The 18848-nt window shown below is 42.5% G+C and overlaps 1 protein-coding gene across 2 annotated transcripts in view; it reads left to right on the top strand.

Moving 5' to 3' along the window:
• The window catches only part of lsp1a (lymphocyte specific protein 1 a), a 47385-nt gene that overhangs the window by 10717 nt on the left and 17820 nt on the right, over nt 1-18848 (top strand). Inside the window, exons 3-9 of one of the 2 annotated variants that reach the window (XM_084094847.1) lie at nt 1629-2001; nt 2088-2227; nt 6732-6990; nt 7162-7302; nt 13973-14016; nt 14832-14913; nt 15219-15359. In XM_084094847.1, the coding sequence (XP_083950973.1) occupies nt 1629-2001; nt 2088-2227; nt 6732-6990; nt 7162-7302; nt 13973-14016; nt 14832-14913; nt 15219-15359 (1180 nt within the window). Of the gene's footprint in view, nt 1-1628; nt 2002-2087; nt 2228-6728; nt 6991-7161; nt 7303-13972; nt 14017-14831; nt 14914-15218; nt 15360-18848 lie in introns of both variants that reach the window. The other variant, XM_084094846.1, reaches the window with a different exon arrangement.

The following is an 18848-nucleotide window of genomic DNA, read 5'->3' as shown; positions in this document are numbered from 1 at the left end:
GGCACAGTGACTTCAGCACATAGTTTCTTTCATCAAAGTAACACCATCACAGGTGTGTGGGCTCAAGCGGTGCTTTCACTGACTGGAGCCGTTCATGCCTGACTGACTGTTAACTTGCCCAGATTCCCTATGAATGTGATTATATTGGTCTGCCTCTCGTTCTAGTAAAAAATTCCAGTGTTTTACCCCAAAGTAATGGATTCTAAAACATCTAAAAGAAAAGGCCAGGTTTTTGTTTGTTTTGGGAGAGCATGATCGAGTATACTTATATTAAATACCTATTTTGTAAATTGAATTGAACCATATATTAATTTAATGTAAAAACTGAACACAGGCAATACAAGACAAAATAATATTAAAATAAGAGTTCATGAACAAAACCTCAGGAATCGTGACAGCAACATGCTAAAACATGTTAGCATTGTGGTAAATCATTCTAGAAACATGTTAACAATGTGCTAAATGATGTTAGGAACATGTTAAATCATGCCTGCAACGTGCTAAAACATGTTAGCAACTTGCTAAAACATGTTAATCACATTTTATTGAAGAGTAAAATCTTCAAACTAAAGTTATTTCAAACTTTAAGATAAGGCTTTGTCAAGTCAACATCAAGGTTTGTCAACTTTTTACAGTAAAATGCTGTTACATGGTTTTTGGAAGTAAAAAATAACGTGAAAAAGTGTAAGTTGACATTCTCAGTCTCCTTCTCTTTCAGGCAAGTCATTTCACTCAGCGCCATCTTTGAAACACCTCTCGGGCAGCTATTTCAGTCATGCAAGCACAGCTTCTATCTCTTTGAATGTGGAAACATCAAATTCTCCAAAGCTGTTCACCAAACTTAGGATTCAATTTTATGTTTGAAATCAACAATGAAATCTGACAAACAACTATTTCATAAATGTTGTTTCTTATGCTCAAAAAGCGTTAAGAAACGTATTTTTCAGGCTAGACCAGCTAATGTGCAGTAACACGAGTGCAGTCTTTGTATATAAAGTATTTGGTGACACTTGGTCACTTGATGTTTTATATCTATTTAAATAACTGTTCTTAGTTGTTGTTTTTATCAGTTATGTACATTACAGTTTTATGTTACATCTTGCATCTCAATGTTGTTTAATTGATGTTTATTGCAATATTTTAGTTTCATATTTGTTATCATGATGGTGTTTAGTATTTGTGTGTATGATAGTATTTCCCTCAGTTTGTGGAAAATCAACTTCTGATGAACTTTGATTTATCATGACTTTCTCTTTACCAACTGTTTTTAAAGTCGGCATGAATCGGAAGTTGCAATAATCCAATGTGACATATATCCAAGTTAAACAGCTTCTTGAACAAATAACTAAAAAATTTAAAATAATTTAACAGTAAATTGAAGTTCAATCTGTAAAACGTAAAATGTTGCAGTTTGCTGTCCATTCTTTTAACCATAAATTTCACATTATTTTAAAGTGTAGAAAATAAATAGTGATTAGAAATGAGTTAACATTTTTTAGTTTAAGTTTAAAAGCAAGATTCAAGTCTTTGTTTCCCACGTGAGGACCACAGCTAAATGCACATGCTATATCTTAGAAGGTTTTATACTCATACGTGTGTTGTTGTTGTTGTTGTTGTTGTTTTTTCAGCTACGAAAGTGAAATCAAACCCAGCAGTACTATTGCTGTGGATGAGGATGAAGGTTTCAGCGATTGGACTCAGAAGCTGGAACGGAGAATGCGGCCCAAAATGGAAGAGAATGGCAGTGGAGAAGAGTTGCAAGAGAAGGAGAAAAATGTGAATGCAAGATCTAGACAAAAAGAGAAAACCAGCTTCACCACCTCCAAACAGTATCAGCAAATTCAGGACAGGGAGGAAGAGGAGAAAAGACCAGAGACGAGGAGCACTGAGAGACGAATGGAGATCAGTGAAAGGGTGAGCAGTCAAAGACCAGAGGAATGGCATGATGACACAACCGACAGCAAAAGACAACAGGAAATAAAACCACCAATGGAGAACAAGGTGCCAGGAGAATTGTTACAATATTAGAAGTACAGTACATCTTACCATGTATGTTACTATGTCTAAATCATAACCATCACTCACAGATAAAAGAGGAGAGGAAGGAGGTAAAAGTGTCATACACGTCTAAAGTCTTCCTACAGAAAGACAGAACGCCTAATGGCAATGGAGAGGCATCTGCAGAGGAAATTACATCACATCTTATCAAAACCAAAAGATCACCAAGGTAACTTGATTCTACACACTTTCTTACCCATAGTTTTTATGCTGCATTCACGGCATGTCGTAATTAACGTAATTACCAACCCATGACATTCTACTAAGAGCTGTTCACATCCTTTGACTCGGAAGTATGCGTTTCTATGGCAACACTATCAACGGCAATATGAAACCGCAGCAGTCAGGTGGCACAGCGGTCATGTGGTACAAGTCGGAGTGCTCACGAAATTCCCAGTTTACTAGTTCTAATTACGAGTTCTACAAAGATAAAAACACTAATTTTTATAACACATAATTACAATTGCCCCTATTATGCTATTTTAAAGTCTCCTAATTTTGTTTTTGAGGTCTCCTACAACAGATTTACATGCATCAAAGGTCAAAAAACACATTTTTCATTGATTCTCAAACAACTCGTCCGATGATTCAATCTCTCCAAATCCCTCCTTTCCAAAAGCCCGCTCTGCTCTGATTGGTCAGATGGCCCAGTGAGTCAGTTGTGATTGGTCTAAAACTCAGTGATTGTACACAATGTAAAGACAGTAACAATAGCGTTGATTTTACCATATCAATCCGAGCATGAGTTATGAAACATTGGAAGAACTAGTTATTCAACCCGAACCTCCATCGCAAGGATGACATGAGCAGGATGTTTCTCAGTGATACACTACTCAGTTTGAGGTACATTATGAGATGTAACAACTGTAATTCCTCACAGCATTCCATCAGCATTAACAAGTGTTTGTCCATCAACAAACAGATGTGTATATTTCTAATTTATTGCAGTGCACAAGTGGGAACTGCATCATATCTGTATCAACAACGGTGCATACATTAGTGAGCACTGACGTGAATGACTGATGTGACATTAAAGTTTGTCAAACAAATCTTGCTCCATCCTTTATCTTTACTCAAAGTAGTAAAAACAACAGACACATTTAATAGACACATTTTTTGGTAATAGTGGCCCACAGCTGATTTGCAGAAGTATTTCAGCAAGACCGGAGACACGCAATATAAAACACAAAGCTACTGTATGTCCCCAACAGCATAGGAGCTCCATTCCCCACTCATGATCACCCCCCAACTCATGAGAGATGCATCCGTCGTTAGCGTGACGCGAGGAGCTCCCAGCATGGGCCCTTGGGACAGGAACCAAGGTTTTTTCCACATGACTAAGGCGCGAAGGCAGCGCCGCGTTACCTTGATCATGCGGAGCGGGTTTCCCCTCGGGGAGAACCCCTTGGGTCCTGAGCCACCACTGCAACGGTCTCATGTGCCACAGGCAGCAAGGTATAACATTGGATGCTGCTGCCATGAGGCCTAACAGTCTTTGAAACTGCTTTACAGAGAGTGGCTGGCCTAGATTTACTTGTTTCATGGCTGAGAGAATCGAAGCGATACGAGCAGGAGGCCCCCATAATCCCATACCACACCCAGAAAAGTGGTCCTCTGTAATGCAGACAGCACACTTTTCTTGGTATTAAACCTCAACCCCAACATTTTCATCTGAGCGAGAACGACATCTCGATGCCGAACCGCCTGATGGTTTGAGCTAGAATCAACCAACCTCAGGAACTTCCTGTGTTGTGGAAGGATGGATACATCGAAGTACACGCATCCTTTAGATCTATCGTGACAAACCAGTCCTCGGACCTGATCTGTGACACGATCTGATTGAGGGTGAGCATTTTGAATATGAGCTTCCCTACTGAGCGATTTAACAGGCACAGATCTGAAGTACCGGCTGTAGTACCTGGACTCCCTGCTGGGAGGAGGAACCCGTTCTATAGCCTCCTTTTGCAGATGAGCTTTTACTTCTTGTTCCATTACCAGAGCCTTCTCAGGGCCAACCACTGTGGGACCCCATCTGAACCGTGGTGGGCGAGACCTGAACTGGATATTACAGCCTTTTTCGATCATTTGCAGGACCCAATGAGATATATTTGGAAGACATTTCCACTCTGCCAGAAAATCTACTAAGGGTACCAGTCTCTTGAGACTGGCCTCTGAAGTAGGCTACTTCGAACAGCAGACACAGTGCCCTGAAACGGTGCACCGGCAGGAAACAACTGGCCTGACTGCTCTAGGACCCTCCTCGGAGGGAGCGAGCGCACCTCTGGAAAATGCTCGCTGGGACCCTCTGTGCCCTGGCATAAAAGCGAGGTTGGCAGAATGGCCCCCTGAGGGCACAGAGGGGAGATTATACTGGCACTGTATAATTAGGTGAACAGCGTTTTCCCTCGGCAGGGACTACCCTCAGAAGCCTGACGCTGATGGCGTCAGGACTTCTTTTTAGACAAAGCCCTCTTCGAAACAATAATGGTCCTCAGATCCGTTTTGCCCCTAGAGGACTTCGCCTGAGAGCGCAGCGCCACGTCCCTATCTTTTTGACGCTCTGCTTTTGTTGCGCCCGGTGTGAGGAGCAAGTCGACGGCAGGGGCTGCTCCCGCCCAGCAGCCCCTGAGACATGAGTGCGGAGTGGCAGGAATTTCTGGAATCCCACCACCTGCTTTTTTCTTCCTGAAACCTTACGATGACCGTGTTTACTGAGTCACCGAACAGACAAGCAGGGGCGTCCTGAAGGAAGGTTTTTTCTTTCTCCTTCATTCCTGAGAGATTCAGCCATAAATGCCACTCAATGGCCACCAGGGCTGCCATAGAACAGCCCACTGACTTGGTTGTCTCCTTGGTGACACCGAGAGATAAATCTGCTGCCTGACATAATTCTCAAATCACGTCAATGCTGACCTCCTCACTCTCACTCATGTCTTTTAATAGGTCGGCCTGGTTTGCCTGCAGGATTGACATAGTGTGCAGGCATACCGTGACCTGACCTGCTGCCGAATAAGCTTTACCCACTAAAGCTGATGTGTTTCTGATTGGCTTCGTGGGTAATGCCGGTGCTTTAAAGGACAATGCAGACTCAGGGGAGAGATGGCTCGCAAGCGTCTCTTCGACCCTTGGCATCACCCCATAACCGTGTTGTCTAGACCCATGTACATTTGAATATGTGGATGTTTGTGGACTAAACACATGGTATGAAACTGGTCTTTTCCATGACTTCGACACCTCAGTGTGGAGGTCTGGAAAAACCGGCAAGCACCTGTGGAGGCTGCACATGAGAGGGCAGAAAGCGTTCATCAAGCTTGTTTTTCTGCCTGGTCTCCTGTTCATCTGCTGGCCACTCAATGCTTAATTTAGCTACAGCACGAGTGAGGACCTCAACAAGCTCCTCACATGCAGGAGACTGAAGTGACGAGTCTTCAGTATCTCCTGTACCAAAACTAACAACATCCAGCTCCTCCGAACTGGATAGTTGCAGTGCCGGTGCCTCACTCTGGGCGGAAGAAACTGCAGTGCATGCATCCAAACCCTGAACTGAGGCACTGGATCTGACAGGTGAAGGCAGAGAAAGGGCTGCGCCCATGTCAAACCCCTCTGTCAGATCCATTTGCGAACCCCACGTCTGAAGCCGCCGCTCTGCCTCGGCAAACTCCTGCCTAGCAACTTCTAAGGACAGACAAAAACACCAGAGACAATGATTCACACAGAGCACTTGCTGAAGACACAGACGCTGACGCTGTTTGATTCAGTTGTGCTTTATAGTTTCCTTGCTGATGACGTCACCCACCTATTACGTTCCGTCACGCCATTGGACTGATTCCATACGTGCTTCATGACGCGATAACACAGGGGCGTTCCCACAGCGTTTTGACGCAGCTCGAGTTCCCTTGAAAGGGAAGTCTTTATTGTCACTTTTGGTCAATGTCCTTGCTGAACTTCATAAAAACCCCTGTTTAAACAGTACTGTATATATTGCATTACACTAATGAGAAAGCTAAAAAAAAATCTTTATTTTAGAAATACAGCCTGTTTAACTGTGAGTCAAAAAAGGAAAATTATGTATTGACTAAATGTTTTTGAGGAGTCATTATTTATGTTTTTGATAAATAGTCACTGTATTTGATAAATAATAACTGTCTAAAAGACAATTTGACTAACATTATAAGTTGACTTTAGGGGGAAAATTAATGTAGAATTTGGTCCTGTTAAATTTAGAGGCTTATGTCATATATGTTATAGACGTGACCTAATATTGTAGCTGCCAAAAAGTCTTGCCAGGAAGCTTCTAAAAGGGCTGTTAAGGGAACTGGTAAATATCTACTCTTGTATAGCCAGACCTTTAACTGTAAGGTCTGGCCCATTCAACTGCCTATTCTGGCCAAAACCTATCCACTTTGACAGAAAGAGACAGCCTGACTGACATGTAAAGCGACCAACCTGTTCTACATTTATGAGCTGTTTAAGGTTATCTGAGATATATTCATATTTGAATGTGTGGAAATATAATAATTTCTGTGAACAAGCACCAAAAATGTCGAAAATGTATGACTGGATGATCAGAATATCTGCCTGTTCAAAAGTATGTACTGATTGTTTCTCAGAAATAACAAATATGCCATCTTGAGACTAACCCCATTTTGCTGTTCTCCACTCTTCTCCAGCAGGACTGTAGATGTAGATCAGGCCTTTGAAACTAAGAAAGACATGCATGCCGGTTTGGAGACAGAGCTAAAGCTCGAGAAGATTAGACGTAGCCACCAGGAAAAGGAGAGCCAGGAAATGGAGCACCTACGGCAGCGTCAGGCCGAGGCTGAGCTGGAGCTAGAGGAACTGAAAAAGAAGAGAGAGGAACGCCGCAAAGCTCGTGAAGAGGAGGAGCGGAGGAGAGATGAAGAGGAACAGCAGAAAATAGCCAAACAAGAGGTGGCTGAGCTGATTTAAAAACACAAATATTAGCCCAGCTAACGAATATATGTCTTTAAATGCTTTTCAAACACTCTGTTTTGGTTGTGGGAATGTTAAACTGTCCAGGTTTCTTCCAGAAGCAGAACATTATTTAAAGATTCTATTTAATTTTGTATTAATAAACTACAGGAGGACAAGAGACAGATGAAGGAGGACATTGAGAGGAGGAGGATGGAAGCGGCAGAGAAGAGAATGAAGAATATAAACATCACTTCCACAGATGGTGATGACCCATTTAACCCTCTAAACCCCATCAGTCCAACTTTTAAGGTAACTGTAAATATCTTCATAAACATTCGTAAAGGGATAGTTCACCCAAAAAGGTAAATTTGCTGTTACTTATTTACTCACCATTCAGCAGAACAGTAAAGAAGATTTTTAGATGAAACTTTGGTCCTTGGTGATTTGTATAATGCAAGCGTTGAGAATCTGTGACAAGCCAATCTTCCCGATTGAGGTTCCTGATAGGTTGTTGTATCCAGGATAAGCACACAATATGAGTTTGATGAACAATACAACACACACGTCCTCCCTCTCTGTTGTAAACAAACACAGTGGCAGCACATGTGTGAGTTTGCTCCCGCACATTCGTCATTGTGCAACAGGAAGCTCGTGCTTCAGACTGTCGTGAACACGGTCTCAGGACTGTTTGCCGTTTGCCAAGGCTGTGGATTACAGGTAATAATAATGTTGTAAATAATGTTCAGTTTCTTGCACAGACCGATCATTTCGCTTCACAAGACCTCAATGTATCGTCAGGAGCCATGGGTATTCATTTTGTTTTGCCTGTATATGTTTATTTTTTACCCTCAAAGTGACAGGAGCCATTGACTTGCATTATACAAATCACCAAGCCCTTGCTTTATTTTAAAACCACAGTTTTATTCTTTACTGTTCAATTGAAGAAAAAAAAAAAAAAGTCACCTACATTGTATTTTGGATGGCCTGAGGGTAGGTAAATTAACAGCAAATTTTTGGGTAAATAATCTTTGAAAATATTTCTTCAATTGCATCGCTACGAAAATCTAGAAATGCTTTTACAACCACAACAAATAAGCAGTTCTCAGACAGTGAACATTATGATAAATAATCCTGTTCTTTTTTTCAGAATACAAGCCCCATTTTATTTTGTAAGTTGCTAGTGCTTGTTGTGCTGTGATCATAACCACCTGTTTGCAGTGTACGTATATTATTAAAGGGATACTTCAGGATTTAGCATTAAGCTTTGTATTAGTAGAAAACCTGTAGTATTTTCGAATTACCGTGCTTTCCACACTCATATTCCCCTGAGAGGAGAGATTTATGTATTTTTTGTCTGGAAAAAAATCCTCCGATGACGCAAAAATCGTCATTTTGCGTCATCGGAGGATTTTCTGGCCAGAGGCTAAAGACTACAGCCAGTAGATGGCGTTGTTCCGCATGTTTTCAGCCCGCCCATAGAGGGTGGGATCTCACTCACAGAATGTACACAGTGTCAGCCGTCTTTCTTGGGAAGCTAAGCTAGCAGGCTCTTGTTCTGTGGAGAAAGCTGAATAGTAGGAGAAAGCTGAGTAAGTAGGGGTTACCATCCTCTTTTTCCCGGACTTGTCCGGCGAGCGAGACTGTTAAAAATGTCCGGGATTCGGCTTTTGCGTTCTGCGGTCGCCATTCATTGTTTACATGCACACCTTTTGTTTCAATCTAACTGAATTCATTCCGATTGGTGAATCTGAATGTAGTGTTTACATGAACGCTAAACAAGTGTTCGGTTGATGTGCGTTTTACCATTTCTAAGAAAATTCCCGCTCCTCCGTGAGAGATGCGAGCGAGACCGGCGCGTCTCAGTAATGACGCCACCGGCCTCGCGCTGTTCTCCCGCGGCCGTCAGCCTCGTCCTGCTCACCACAGTAAACATAATGAATGGCGACTGTAGAACGCAAAAGCCGAATCCCGGACATTTTGGCCGATATCTAAATCCCTGGCAAACTCATCACGTAGGCTAGCATTGTTGTTTTCAACTGAGCACTCTTACCGGTAGGCGTGGCCTCCTAAGGCAGCGAAGCAAGTGCATTCTGGGAGTTGTTGTCTTTCATCCACATAAGCCAAAAATACATTTTCTGGCTTTTCTCAGTCTAGAAAGCTCCAAATTCAAAAATTTCTTCACATTTCTTCTACTTAAATGACCTATTTTAAATACACATTCATCTTCCCAGAGGTGAAGTATCCCTTTAAGTATATATTAAGTGGTTGAACACATCTTTTGAGTCAAATGACGTGCATGCATATTCATATGTTGATCTCCAGATAAGAATTACAGGAATATTCCAGGTTAAATTTTTTTTTTACATGTTTTTAAGTATCACAGAAAATAATTATTACCTGTACTTTGTAAAATCAAACTAATAAAAATACATCATTTTATTTCGTAACTGTCAACATGTCATTAGTGACTCATTACTGAACTTGGGATATTCCTTTAAATTGGTTTAGTTCATTTTTATGCCATTTTCTTTTTTAAAGTTTTTGTTTCTTTGCTTGAACTACCAAACTACCAAAACTGTTTGAAAAGTGTTATTTGTTTTTTTTGCTGCATTTGCTTTACAGTGAATTATAAAACAGCTGTGTTTTTACACATGTACTTATGGGACTTTCATTGTTGTACATCTTGTCAAATTTATTCTGACACATTTGTCCATTTCTTGAAGACGTTTCATCAGTTCGGACACAACCGATGAGTTGAATTTCATCAATGAATGGAAAAACACATGTTTAGAAAAAATTCAACATGACATTTTGTGATGATTAAGCATTTGCATAGACATATTCATTAATGAACTGTCCTAGATTTTCTAAAAACAGGATCATACATCCAGAAGTTGGAATAAAATGAAAACAGCATAATGGTAGATTTCATAACCAGTGGTGCTTGCACAACAAACGAACTCCTAACCCTAATTAGAGACCAGAGTATCATAGAGACTTGTGGCATGGATAACCACCAAGAAACCAACCAAACCATCTTAAAAACCACATAGCAACGCCCTGGCAACTACCCAGAATTATGGCGGTGAGGTTGCACAGGCAATAGGTCTGCAGACTCTTTAATGCATGGGGGATCGGTCTCTAGTCAAATCTTACCAATCTAAATAAAGTAAGATTACTCAGACACTTAGTGGTTCAGTCTAAACACAAACTGTAGGTCATGAGCCTAGCAAAGCTGGAATTTATAGCTCGGCTGGCTTTTATCCACTGGTATCCAAGGTCAAGCCACAATGATGCAGAACATAGTGTGAGGGGCACAAAACCTGGACCCCTCAGCAATGGAAAACAAGTAACCTTATGAGTCATTTTCCTACATTGCAAGATCTTAAGGTCTTAAGGCCAATTCACACTGCACCGACAGACGCAGACCAATGCCGTCAGTCACCAAGGAACAGCACGTCACTTCTCAGACATTCTAATTCCGATTTAGCATGTTCAGTCGGTGAAAACAAGCTTTGACAGACGCCAACAGACTCTGACAGGGGTAACACACTGATCAAAGTTACTGTTGCCGTCTGTCGGTGCAGTGTGACTTGGCCTTTAATACTACATCTATATCTGAACATCTTGAACTTTTATGTGAAGTTCTTGAGAACAAAGCAGATTTACACATCCTAATCTCACATACAACGGAAGGCGTTTCTTGAATTGCGCAATATCTCTCAGGAATTTAAGAGTGCATTATGGCATTCTAAAGGCTGCAAAAAAAGCCATAGTCCCTGCTGTTAGGTTTATTGTACTAGAATAAAGTACGTTTGTTATGTTGTCCATTCCTCATTAATTTATGCTGTGGTATAGTATTCTATCTACCCAAGATGTTAAAGGAACACTTCGACTTTAGCTTATTCACCTTATCCCCAGAGTTAGATAAGTCCATACATACCTTTTTCATCTCCGTGCGTGCTGTAACTCTGTCTGATGCACCCACCGCTAGCCTAGCTTAGCACAAAGACTGGAGGTAAACGGCTACAGCTAGCATACTGCTCCCAATAAGTGACAAAATAACGCCAACGTTTTCCTATTTATATGTTGTGATTTGTATAGTCAAGGAATAACAAGGTCACATGAGACACAACCATCTTTTAACCGTATACATACTGGGAACTATATTCTCAGAAGACGAAGCACTGTTACTTCTGCGGAGTGATTTACTCCAATTCTGAGCGAAGTCTGCTCCTCACCACTGGGCTTCTCAGGCGCTGCGAGCAAATCACTCCGCCCAAGTTAGCAGTGCTTTGCCTTCTGCGAATATGTGACGATGTTATTTGTACACGCTGTGACTATACAAATCACAACATGTAAATAGGAAAATGTTGGCATTATTTTGTCACTTATAGGGAGCAGTCGGGTAAAAAAAAATTTTTTTTACAGATTGGGCTCATTTAGCTTTTCTCCTTTCATCGTGCCCATAATATACGTGCAGAGCGCAGGCTACTGTATGGAATATTGTTATATTTATAGGCTAATATTATAAATATGCAACGCAATATGCGATCACGCGAGTAACGCGACGCGCGTGCAATGCATTAGGTGACAGCTGACCATGCAGAGCGTAAGGAGTCACTAAAAGTTCCCAATACTTCAGGAAAAGCTGCATTTTGAAAGAGTTTTGATTTGATTACCGAGCCTGAAGCCTTCAACAAGATGCTATTCAAGATGCTATTCTTTTTCTTCACAACGATCACAAATAAACAGTGAATGAACCTACTCAGTTCAATGGATTTTTTTTCTTCTTTATTATATTTTTATTATTATTTAACGTTAGCCAGTTGGCGAAGAGTTCTTTGAAACGTTGTTCTTCAGTAAAGTTACTTCACATCAAAAAAAGGTAGGCCATAAATCTTTATTTACTGCTGGATCACATTTGGCTATATAATATTGCTTCTATATGCTATATATATGCTTCTCTGTAATGGACAGTCTGTATTAATATTTGTGGGCATAATTGTCGGTGGTGGTAGTTATGTTTGAGGCCTATAATAAAATTTTACCTAGTAGCGTGTGTGTGTGCGTCTTGTGTGTGCGTCTAGCAGAGAGCTTAAAGTGATATTGATGTTGGTCTCGGGTTGGGTTCGGGCTGAAAAATTGCAGACGTTTTCGGGCTGGGGCCGGATTAGGGCTTGAACACCACGGGCCAGGTCTCGGTTAGGGCTGGATGTTTTGCCCCGTGCAGGGCTTTAGGCAGTATGCTAGCTGTAGCCGTTTACCTCCAGTCTTTGTGCTAAGCTAGGCTAGCGGTGGGTGCGTCAGACAGAGTTACGGCACGCACGGAGATGAAAAAGGTATGTATGGACTTATCTAACTATGGGGGATATGGTGAATAAGCCAAAGTCCCAAAAAGTCGAAGTGTTCCTTTAAATCAAATGTGATAAATATTAATGGCTTAATACCACAATATATTAGGGAAACACTACACTATCGGTCAAAGTGTGCACCACATCAGCATAGAATGATTTCTGAAGGATTACTGTATGTGGCACTGAAGACTGGAGTTCTTCAGAAAATTCAGCTTTGCCATCACAGGAATAAATTACATTTTAAAGTATATTCAAATAGAAAACAGTTCTTTTAAATTGTAATAATATTACACAATATTACTGTTTTTACAGTATTTTTTTTTTTTTTTAAATTAATACAGCCTTTGAGAACATTAGAGATTTCTTTCAAAAGCATTAAAAATCGGAATTATTCTAAACTTTGTTTTGACCGGCCGTGTAAAGGCATCAGGCTTAATAATTTCTCATAAAAATTGTCATAAAGTATGTTGTTGGGTCTTCACTCACACTAAGTGAAATGCCACAATTATTCAGGAAGAGGCTATCTGTTTTGTATTATGTGCCATTTAGGGGAGAGGCTATCTGAAATAAATGATATAACAGTTTTGTACTCTGTGTTTTGGGGACCCTGAGATTCTTAAAAAGTAGTGATTGACAGTTGAAAGTACATTCTCAGTGAGCAGAGGTTAAAAAGCCAGCGGGCTCAACAGCAACACAAGGGACACTGTTAGTCTGAGGAAATGAGAAATGACTGGGACAAAACTGGGCAAATTCATATTTACACCTGCTGTCATCTGTTTGGCCTCATTCTTCTTTCTACCACAGTCATTTTAGTTGACATTAAAACGACATTTTGACCTCACATGATTTTTTTCTAAATGATCTGGGCCCGTATTCATGAAAATTCATTGTGCAAATAGTTGCTCCTAATGACAAAATTCTAAGAAAATCCTTAGAAATGTGGGCGTTTCCCCTTAAAATTAACGAGAAGATCCTAGTAAAGATAAAAGTTATTCACAAAGCATCTTAACCCTTAAAAGAGCTCTTAAGGTCAAAAAGTGTTAGGAGAAGGGAGGAGGACTTTTAAGAGGATTAAGAGTTTCTTTAGCAGAGAAAAATGGCAGAGGAAAAAGACAATGCTGCAGACAATGGATGACAGCATAGGCATTATGGATTAGATTGTGCAGGGATGATGTTTGTGACTGAGACACGCTAACATCTCTGACACAGCGCAGAAATGCCATAGCGTCAGAAATTAAAGTAATCACTACATTAAGATATTTGGCAACTGGGAAAATGCAGCTATGCAGCAGTGATGATTTGGGACTGTCACAACCTTCTATAAGCAGAGTGATCACACAAACAATTACAGCACTATATTAAAACCAATATTCAAACCACCACATAAATAGACACGCCAGCAATCTTAAATTAATCATTAAACTTAAAGTCTATTCACTGATATATTTCCCTCCAGTGAGTTCAATTCACTGACTGAATGATCCAGTCACAGCAATTCTCGAGGTAACAGTTCACTGGAGGGGAAATGACTACCTTTTGTTGCTTAATCACTGCAGAACTGTTTTTCCAACTCTGCTTGCAACTTTTTTTAATATTAAACTTTTTTATTTTTTTTATTCTAGATCACAGAGAGAACAGAATCACTGAATCGATCTTTAAAGAAAAGGTGAGTTAATTCAACAACATAACATTGTAATAAGACACAGCAAACAAGCATGTACTTGACCTTTTTTTGGCCTCAGTTACTGCTATAAATGGCAGATTCTTACAAGTATGTTGGCAAAATGGCTGTTGTCTAAATGTAAATATTGGCATGGGTGGCATAGGTCACTATTATACTTTGTTTGTCCATCGCCTTGTCAGCAATGATTTATGGGTCGGCTAACTTTAACCAGACTGTATGCTTTTCCTGATAGTCTAGTAAGATATTGTGGTAGACTTATCACCAATATACACAAAAAAGTTCAGGACACTATGTAAATAATAATTGAAAAAACCTTTTTTATTCAAAATTTTAAATGCAAATATTATATATGTACAATATATAGTAGCCTTATACACATTATATAAGAATGTATTATATAACAATGTTTTTATGTATTTTGCCTGCATTTCAGTGTTATTTTAGTATTACTTACATACTGTTATATTTTTATAAGTATTTTGAATTAGCTTTTATTTTTTCAGTTTTCATTTTAATTTCAGTTTAAGCTTGTAATGTGCATTTGCCAATTTTTTTATTTATATTTCTATATAGCTTTAATTTATTTTTATATCAGAGTTAGTAATCATATTACTTAACTTAAACCTACTTCAGTTAGCTGCCAATGCAACATTTCTAATTTTCAAGTTTTTTTTTATTTTTATATATATATATATTTTTTTTTTTTTCAATTCAATGATTTAAAAAATATATATTTTAGTTAACAATAACAACACTGGTTCATATGTACCAATCAAGAATTTTTGTATTGAAAACAGTAACAGTTTCAAGAAGTCCCAGAGACCCGTACTCCTGCCCAAGATTGATGGCAAACTGGAACAATACACAAATGCAATCGAGGTTCAATTTACAGTCTCATCCTACTATATGTTATGCTTTCATGTATTGGTATATATTAGTTTCTAGTCAAAGTGTGCACAGTAACTTTTTGTTTTAGTATATAATGCCTGGTTTAAGAACAGTCTCTTAGTAAAAGCATTATTTAGGGCTACCAGGCCTATCTCTGGCAGCATTTAAACTAATGGATTAGATGTTTACATTTAGAGTATCTCTATCTCCTGAGACAGTCTATTGTTAAATTTGAATTTTCTTAGAAACAATATCACTCTTGACTCACTGAGTCTGACTGCCCTAATGTGTTTCAGATCTCGTCTAAAGAAGCAAAGATGACTAAGCCAGTAGTAGTGGATATGCCATGTGTCTCTGCTCCGGTGGCCTCCAAAAAAAATCTGTTTGAAGCAGGAGAGGCCTGGAGTCAAACCAGCCTAAAAGGAATGCCCTCAAAGGTCAGAAATCAGACGGTCATTTATTTACTCCCACAAATAAAAAAATTAAAAAAGCATTTCCTACTAAACGTAGCAAACATGTCAGTTACCTATGTAACCCTTGTTCCCTGATGGAGTCGGACGTAGCGTACTGATTGGGATCGCTTTGAGAGACCGATCTACTTCGAGTGAAATAAAACGAGCCAATGCACATTGGCATGCGATAATTGCATCAGCTGCTCTACCTCGCAGCACAACCATATAATGAGCAGAAGGTGCATCGCATCTTTGTTTTACCGCTGAGGAGCCGAGCGGAGCCCGGAGTCAGCGGTGATCCAGCAATAGTGGCGACGGGACTACGCCTCCGTTCCCTCCTTCAGGGAACGAGGGTTACATACGTAACCGAGACATTCTCTTTCAGTTCAGTCACGTTCAACGTAGTCGGACGTACCGTACTGATTGGGATCCCAATTAACATGCCACCTAGTGCTGCCACCTTCCAGTGCCTAGCGAAAGCCTCCTGATCCCCCTGCATTTATTGAGGCAGAGATGGGACAGGGCTTAGGCCAGGGAAGCCCACTGCTGTTCCGCATGTCCCACTCAGACAGACTTGGATAACACTGGCAAAGCGTGCCCTTTCAGTGGAAAGGGAGATACTGTGAAAGCCACAACCTGCCTGTAGGGATGTATCATGTGGAGGTTACACATATGGACTGGGCATTTCCGGGCAGTACAACATATGTAATGTCACTGAGGTGGCTCCGGCCTATAGAGGGGTGGCAGAGTGGGCTCTGCCAAGGGAAAAACACGGGCTCGCCGCAGGGAGCCGTACCGTGGAAGAATACACATATGGGATCGCCGTAGGGGTCACAACATATGGGACACAGTCTAGCACAGGTTCCACCAATGCATACGAGTGTTAGGCCTGGCATTGGACGCTCCACCACGTCCGACTGCCAAGGGGTGTGGAGGAACTCAACAGGGTTCGGCTAATGAAGAACTCTACTGGAGCAGGAATGGCGCACGTATCCAGTCCATAGGAGGGGAATGGTGCAGCAAGCGACACTTTGAGTGGGGCTTACGGTGTTGACTGGCTTCTATGCAAAGAGAGCACATGGGAAGCTACTGGCTCGACACGTAGGCTATAGAATCAAGCGAACGTGTTTGGTGTCACCCAGCCCGCAGCTCTACAAATATCTGTCAGCGAGGCACCCTGTGCCAGCGCCCAGGAAGAAGCTACACTCCGAGTGGTGTGGGCTTGCAACCCGGGGGGGCATGGTGCATCTTGGGATTGATACGCCAAGACGATGGCATCCACTATCCAGTGGGCCAACCTCTGCTTGGAGACAGCTTCTCCCTTCTGCTGGCCTCCATAACATACGAAGAGCTGGTCTGAGATCCTGAGGCTTTGCATTCTGTCCACGTACAGGCGCAGAGCGCGGACGGGACAGAGAAAAGCCAGGGCTGGGTCTGAAAATCGTCGACCGAAAATGCCGAAAGTGCAGGTCCCCTACTCTCTTGATGGAGGCCAAAGCAAGCAGGATAAATGTTTTTATAGACAGGACTTTTAACTCTGCTGCCTGCAATGGCTCATCAGGTCATGCTTCCGCACGGATCTCCCATCAACTGCATCGTGATGTGTGGCAAAAGAGGCAACATAGACTTTGAGGGTGGAGGGAGACTGCCATATGGTGCCCCGTCTTTGAGAGAGGAGGTCCTCCCTCAGAGGAATGGGCCAGGGAGGGGGTGTCGAGAGGAGCATCAGTTCAGGGAACCAGGTCCGGATGCCATATTGCGGATGCCATATGCCCCAAGAGCCTCTGAAAAAGTTTCAGTGTTCTTTTAGTTCAGCACTGACCGGACCCGTTCCTCTGTGAGGCGTGCCGTCTGGTGGTCCAGCTCCATACCGAAAAAAGAGATCCTCTGCACAGAGGTGAGTTTGCTCTTTTCCCAGTTGACCCGAAGACCCAACTGACTGAGATGCCGGAGCACCAGGTCCCTGTGCTCGCACAACTGCTCCTGAGACTGAGCTAGTATCAGCCAGTCGTCGAGATAGTTGAGGAAGCAAACACCATGCTCTCTCATGGGAGCAATGGCCGCCTCCGCTACTTTCATAAAGATGCGGGGTAACAGGGCCAGCCCGAAGGGTAGGACTTTGTACTGATATGCTCGATCCTCCAACGCGAAGCATAGGAATGGCCTGTCGCGGGAGGATGGAGACATAAAAGCACGCGTCCTTCAGGTCGATCACTCCAAACCAATCTCGGGGACGGATGCATTTGAAAATGCGTTTCTGCGTTAGCATCTTGAACGGAAGCTTGTAAAGGGCCCGACTCAAGACACGCAGGTCCAAGATTGGCCGTAACCCACCCCTTTTCTCGGGTACAATGAAGTACGGGCTGTAGAAGCCATTCTTCATATCGGCTGGAGGGACCGGCTCTACCGTGCCCTTCGGCAATAGGATCGCGATCTATGCGTGCATGACAGGGGCACATTCGCTCAGCACCGAAGTGAATTTAATGCCCCTGTACCTGGGCGGGTGCCGGAGGAACTGAATCGAATAGCCAAGTCGGATGGAACAGAGGAGCCAGCTGGACAGTCTGTGAAGCGCTTTCCAGGCTTCCAGAAACTGAGCAAGGAGGACCAGGGGCACCACAGATGTACCCGGGGTGGAGCAGTGAGGTGGAAGACAGGGACCCGATTCGGAAGGCCCGGAGGCGGCCCGAAGTAGGGTCTGAGTATGTGGTGCAACACTTACCTGTCTCCACAGGTCGGCAGGGGGTGCGTGAGAAGGAGTAGTCAGGTCCTCGAACCACATCTGGCTGCCGCCTGGGGATACAAGAGGGGGCTGAGGGTGGCAAGGCTTTGCAGGGTCGCACACAGTCTGGCCCTCTTGGGACCCAGAGATAGAGAATGCTCTTATTGAGACGCCAGTGGCGGAACAGAATTGATTCAACAAAGGTTTCTCCGCCCGGCCCTCCTCCGGGGAAGAGCAGCTGACTCTGGGTCGCCCGTCTCAGGGCTGCTGAAATGGGTGGTGCCATCTTCCTGCGAAAGCTCAACGTCACAGTAGAGCTGGCTGTGGTGGAGTTTTTTTTTTCTTGCAGGGGACTGACACCCTTGGCGATGAATAGACTGAGGGGCAGCCCCCGAGGCTCAGGTAGCACATCGGGGGAAGCTCTTGGTTACCTCAGCCTACTTCTGAACTGTGGAGAACCGCTGGGCACAGTCTCCAACAGTGTCACCGAAAAGTACCTCGTGAGATGGGAGCATCGAGAAAGCGAACTTTGGCGATGTCTCGCACCTCTGCAAGGTTTAGCCAGGGGGGCGCTCCTGGACCACCAGGGTGGACATCGTCTGGCCGAGGGCCAGCACTGTGACTTTAATTATGGTTAGTCACCATGCGCAGCTCAACCCTGACTCAGAACTACCCTTGTGCATTATGAGTGTTTTGGCCTTCCACTGTACTTGCAGGGTGGCCATCACATGCAGTAGCACAGCCGCCCCATC

Source organism: Abramis brama (genome assembly GCF_963993115.1).
Source record: "Abramis brama genome assembly, chromosome: 20".
Taxonomy (NCBI): domain Eukaryota; kingdom Metazoa; phylum Chordata; class Actinopteri; order Cypriniformes; family Leuciscidae; genus Abramis; species Abramis brama.
Note: the sequence above shows the minus strand (reverse complement) of the source record. Positions and strands in the feature narration are given on the sequence as shown.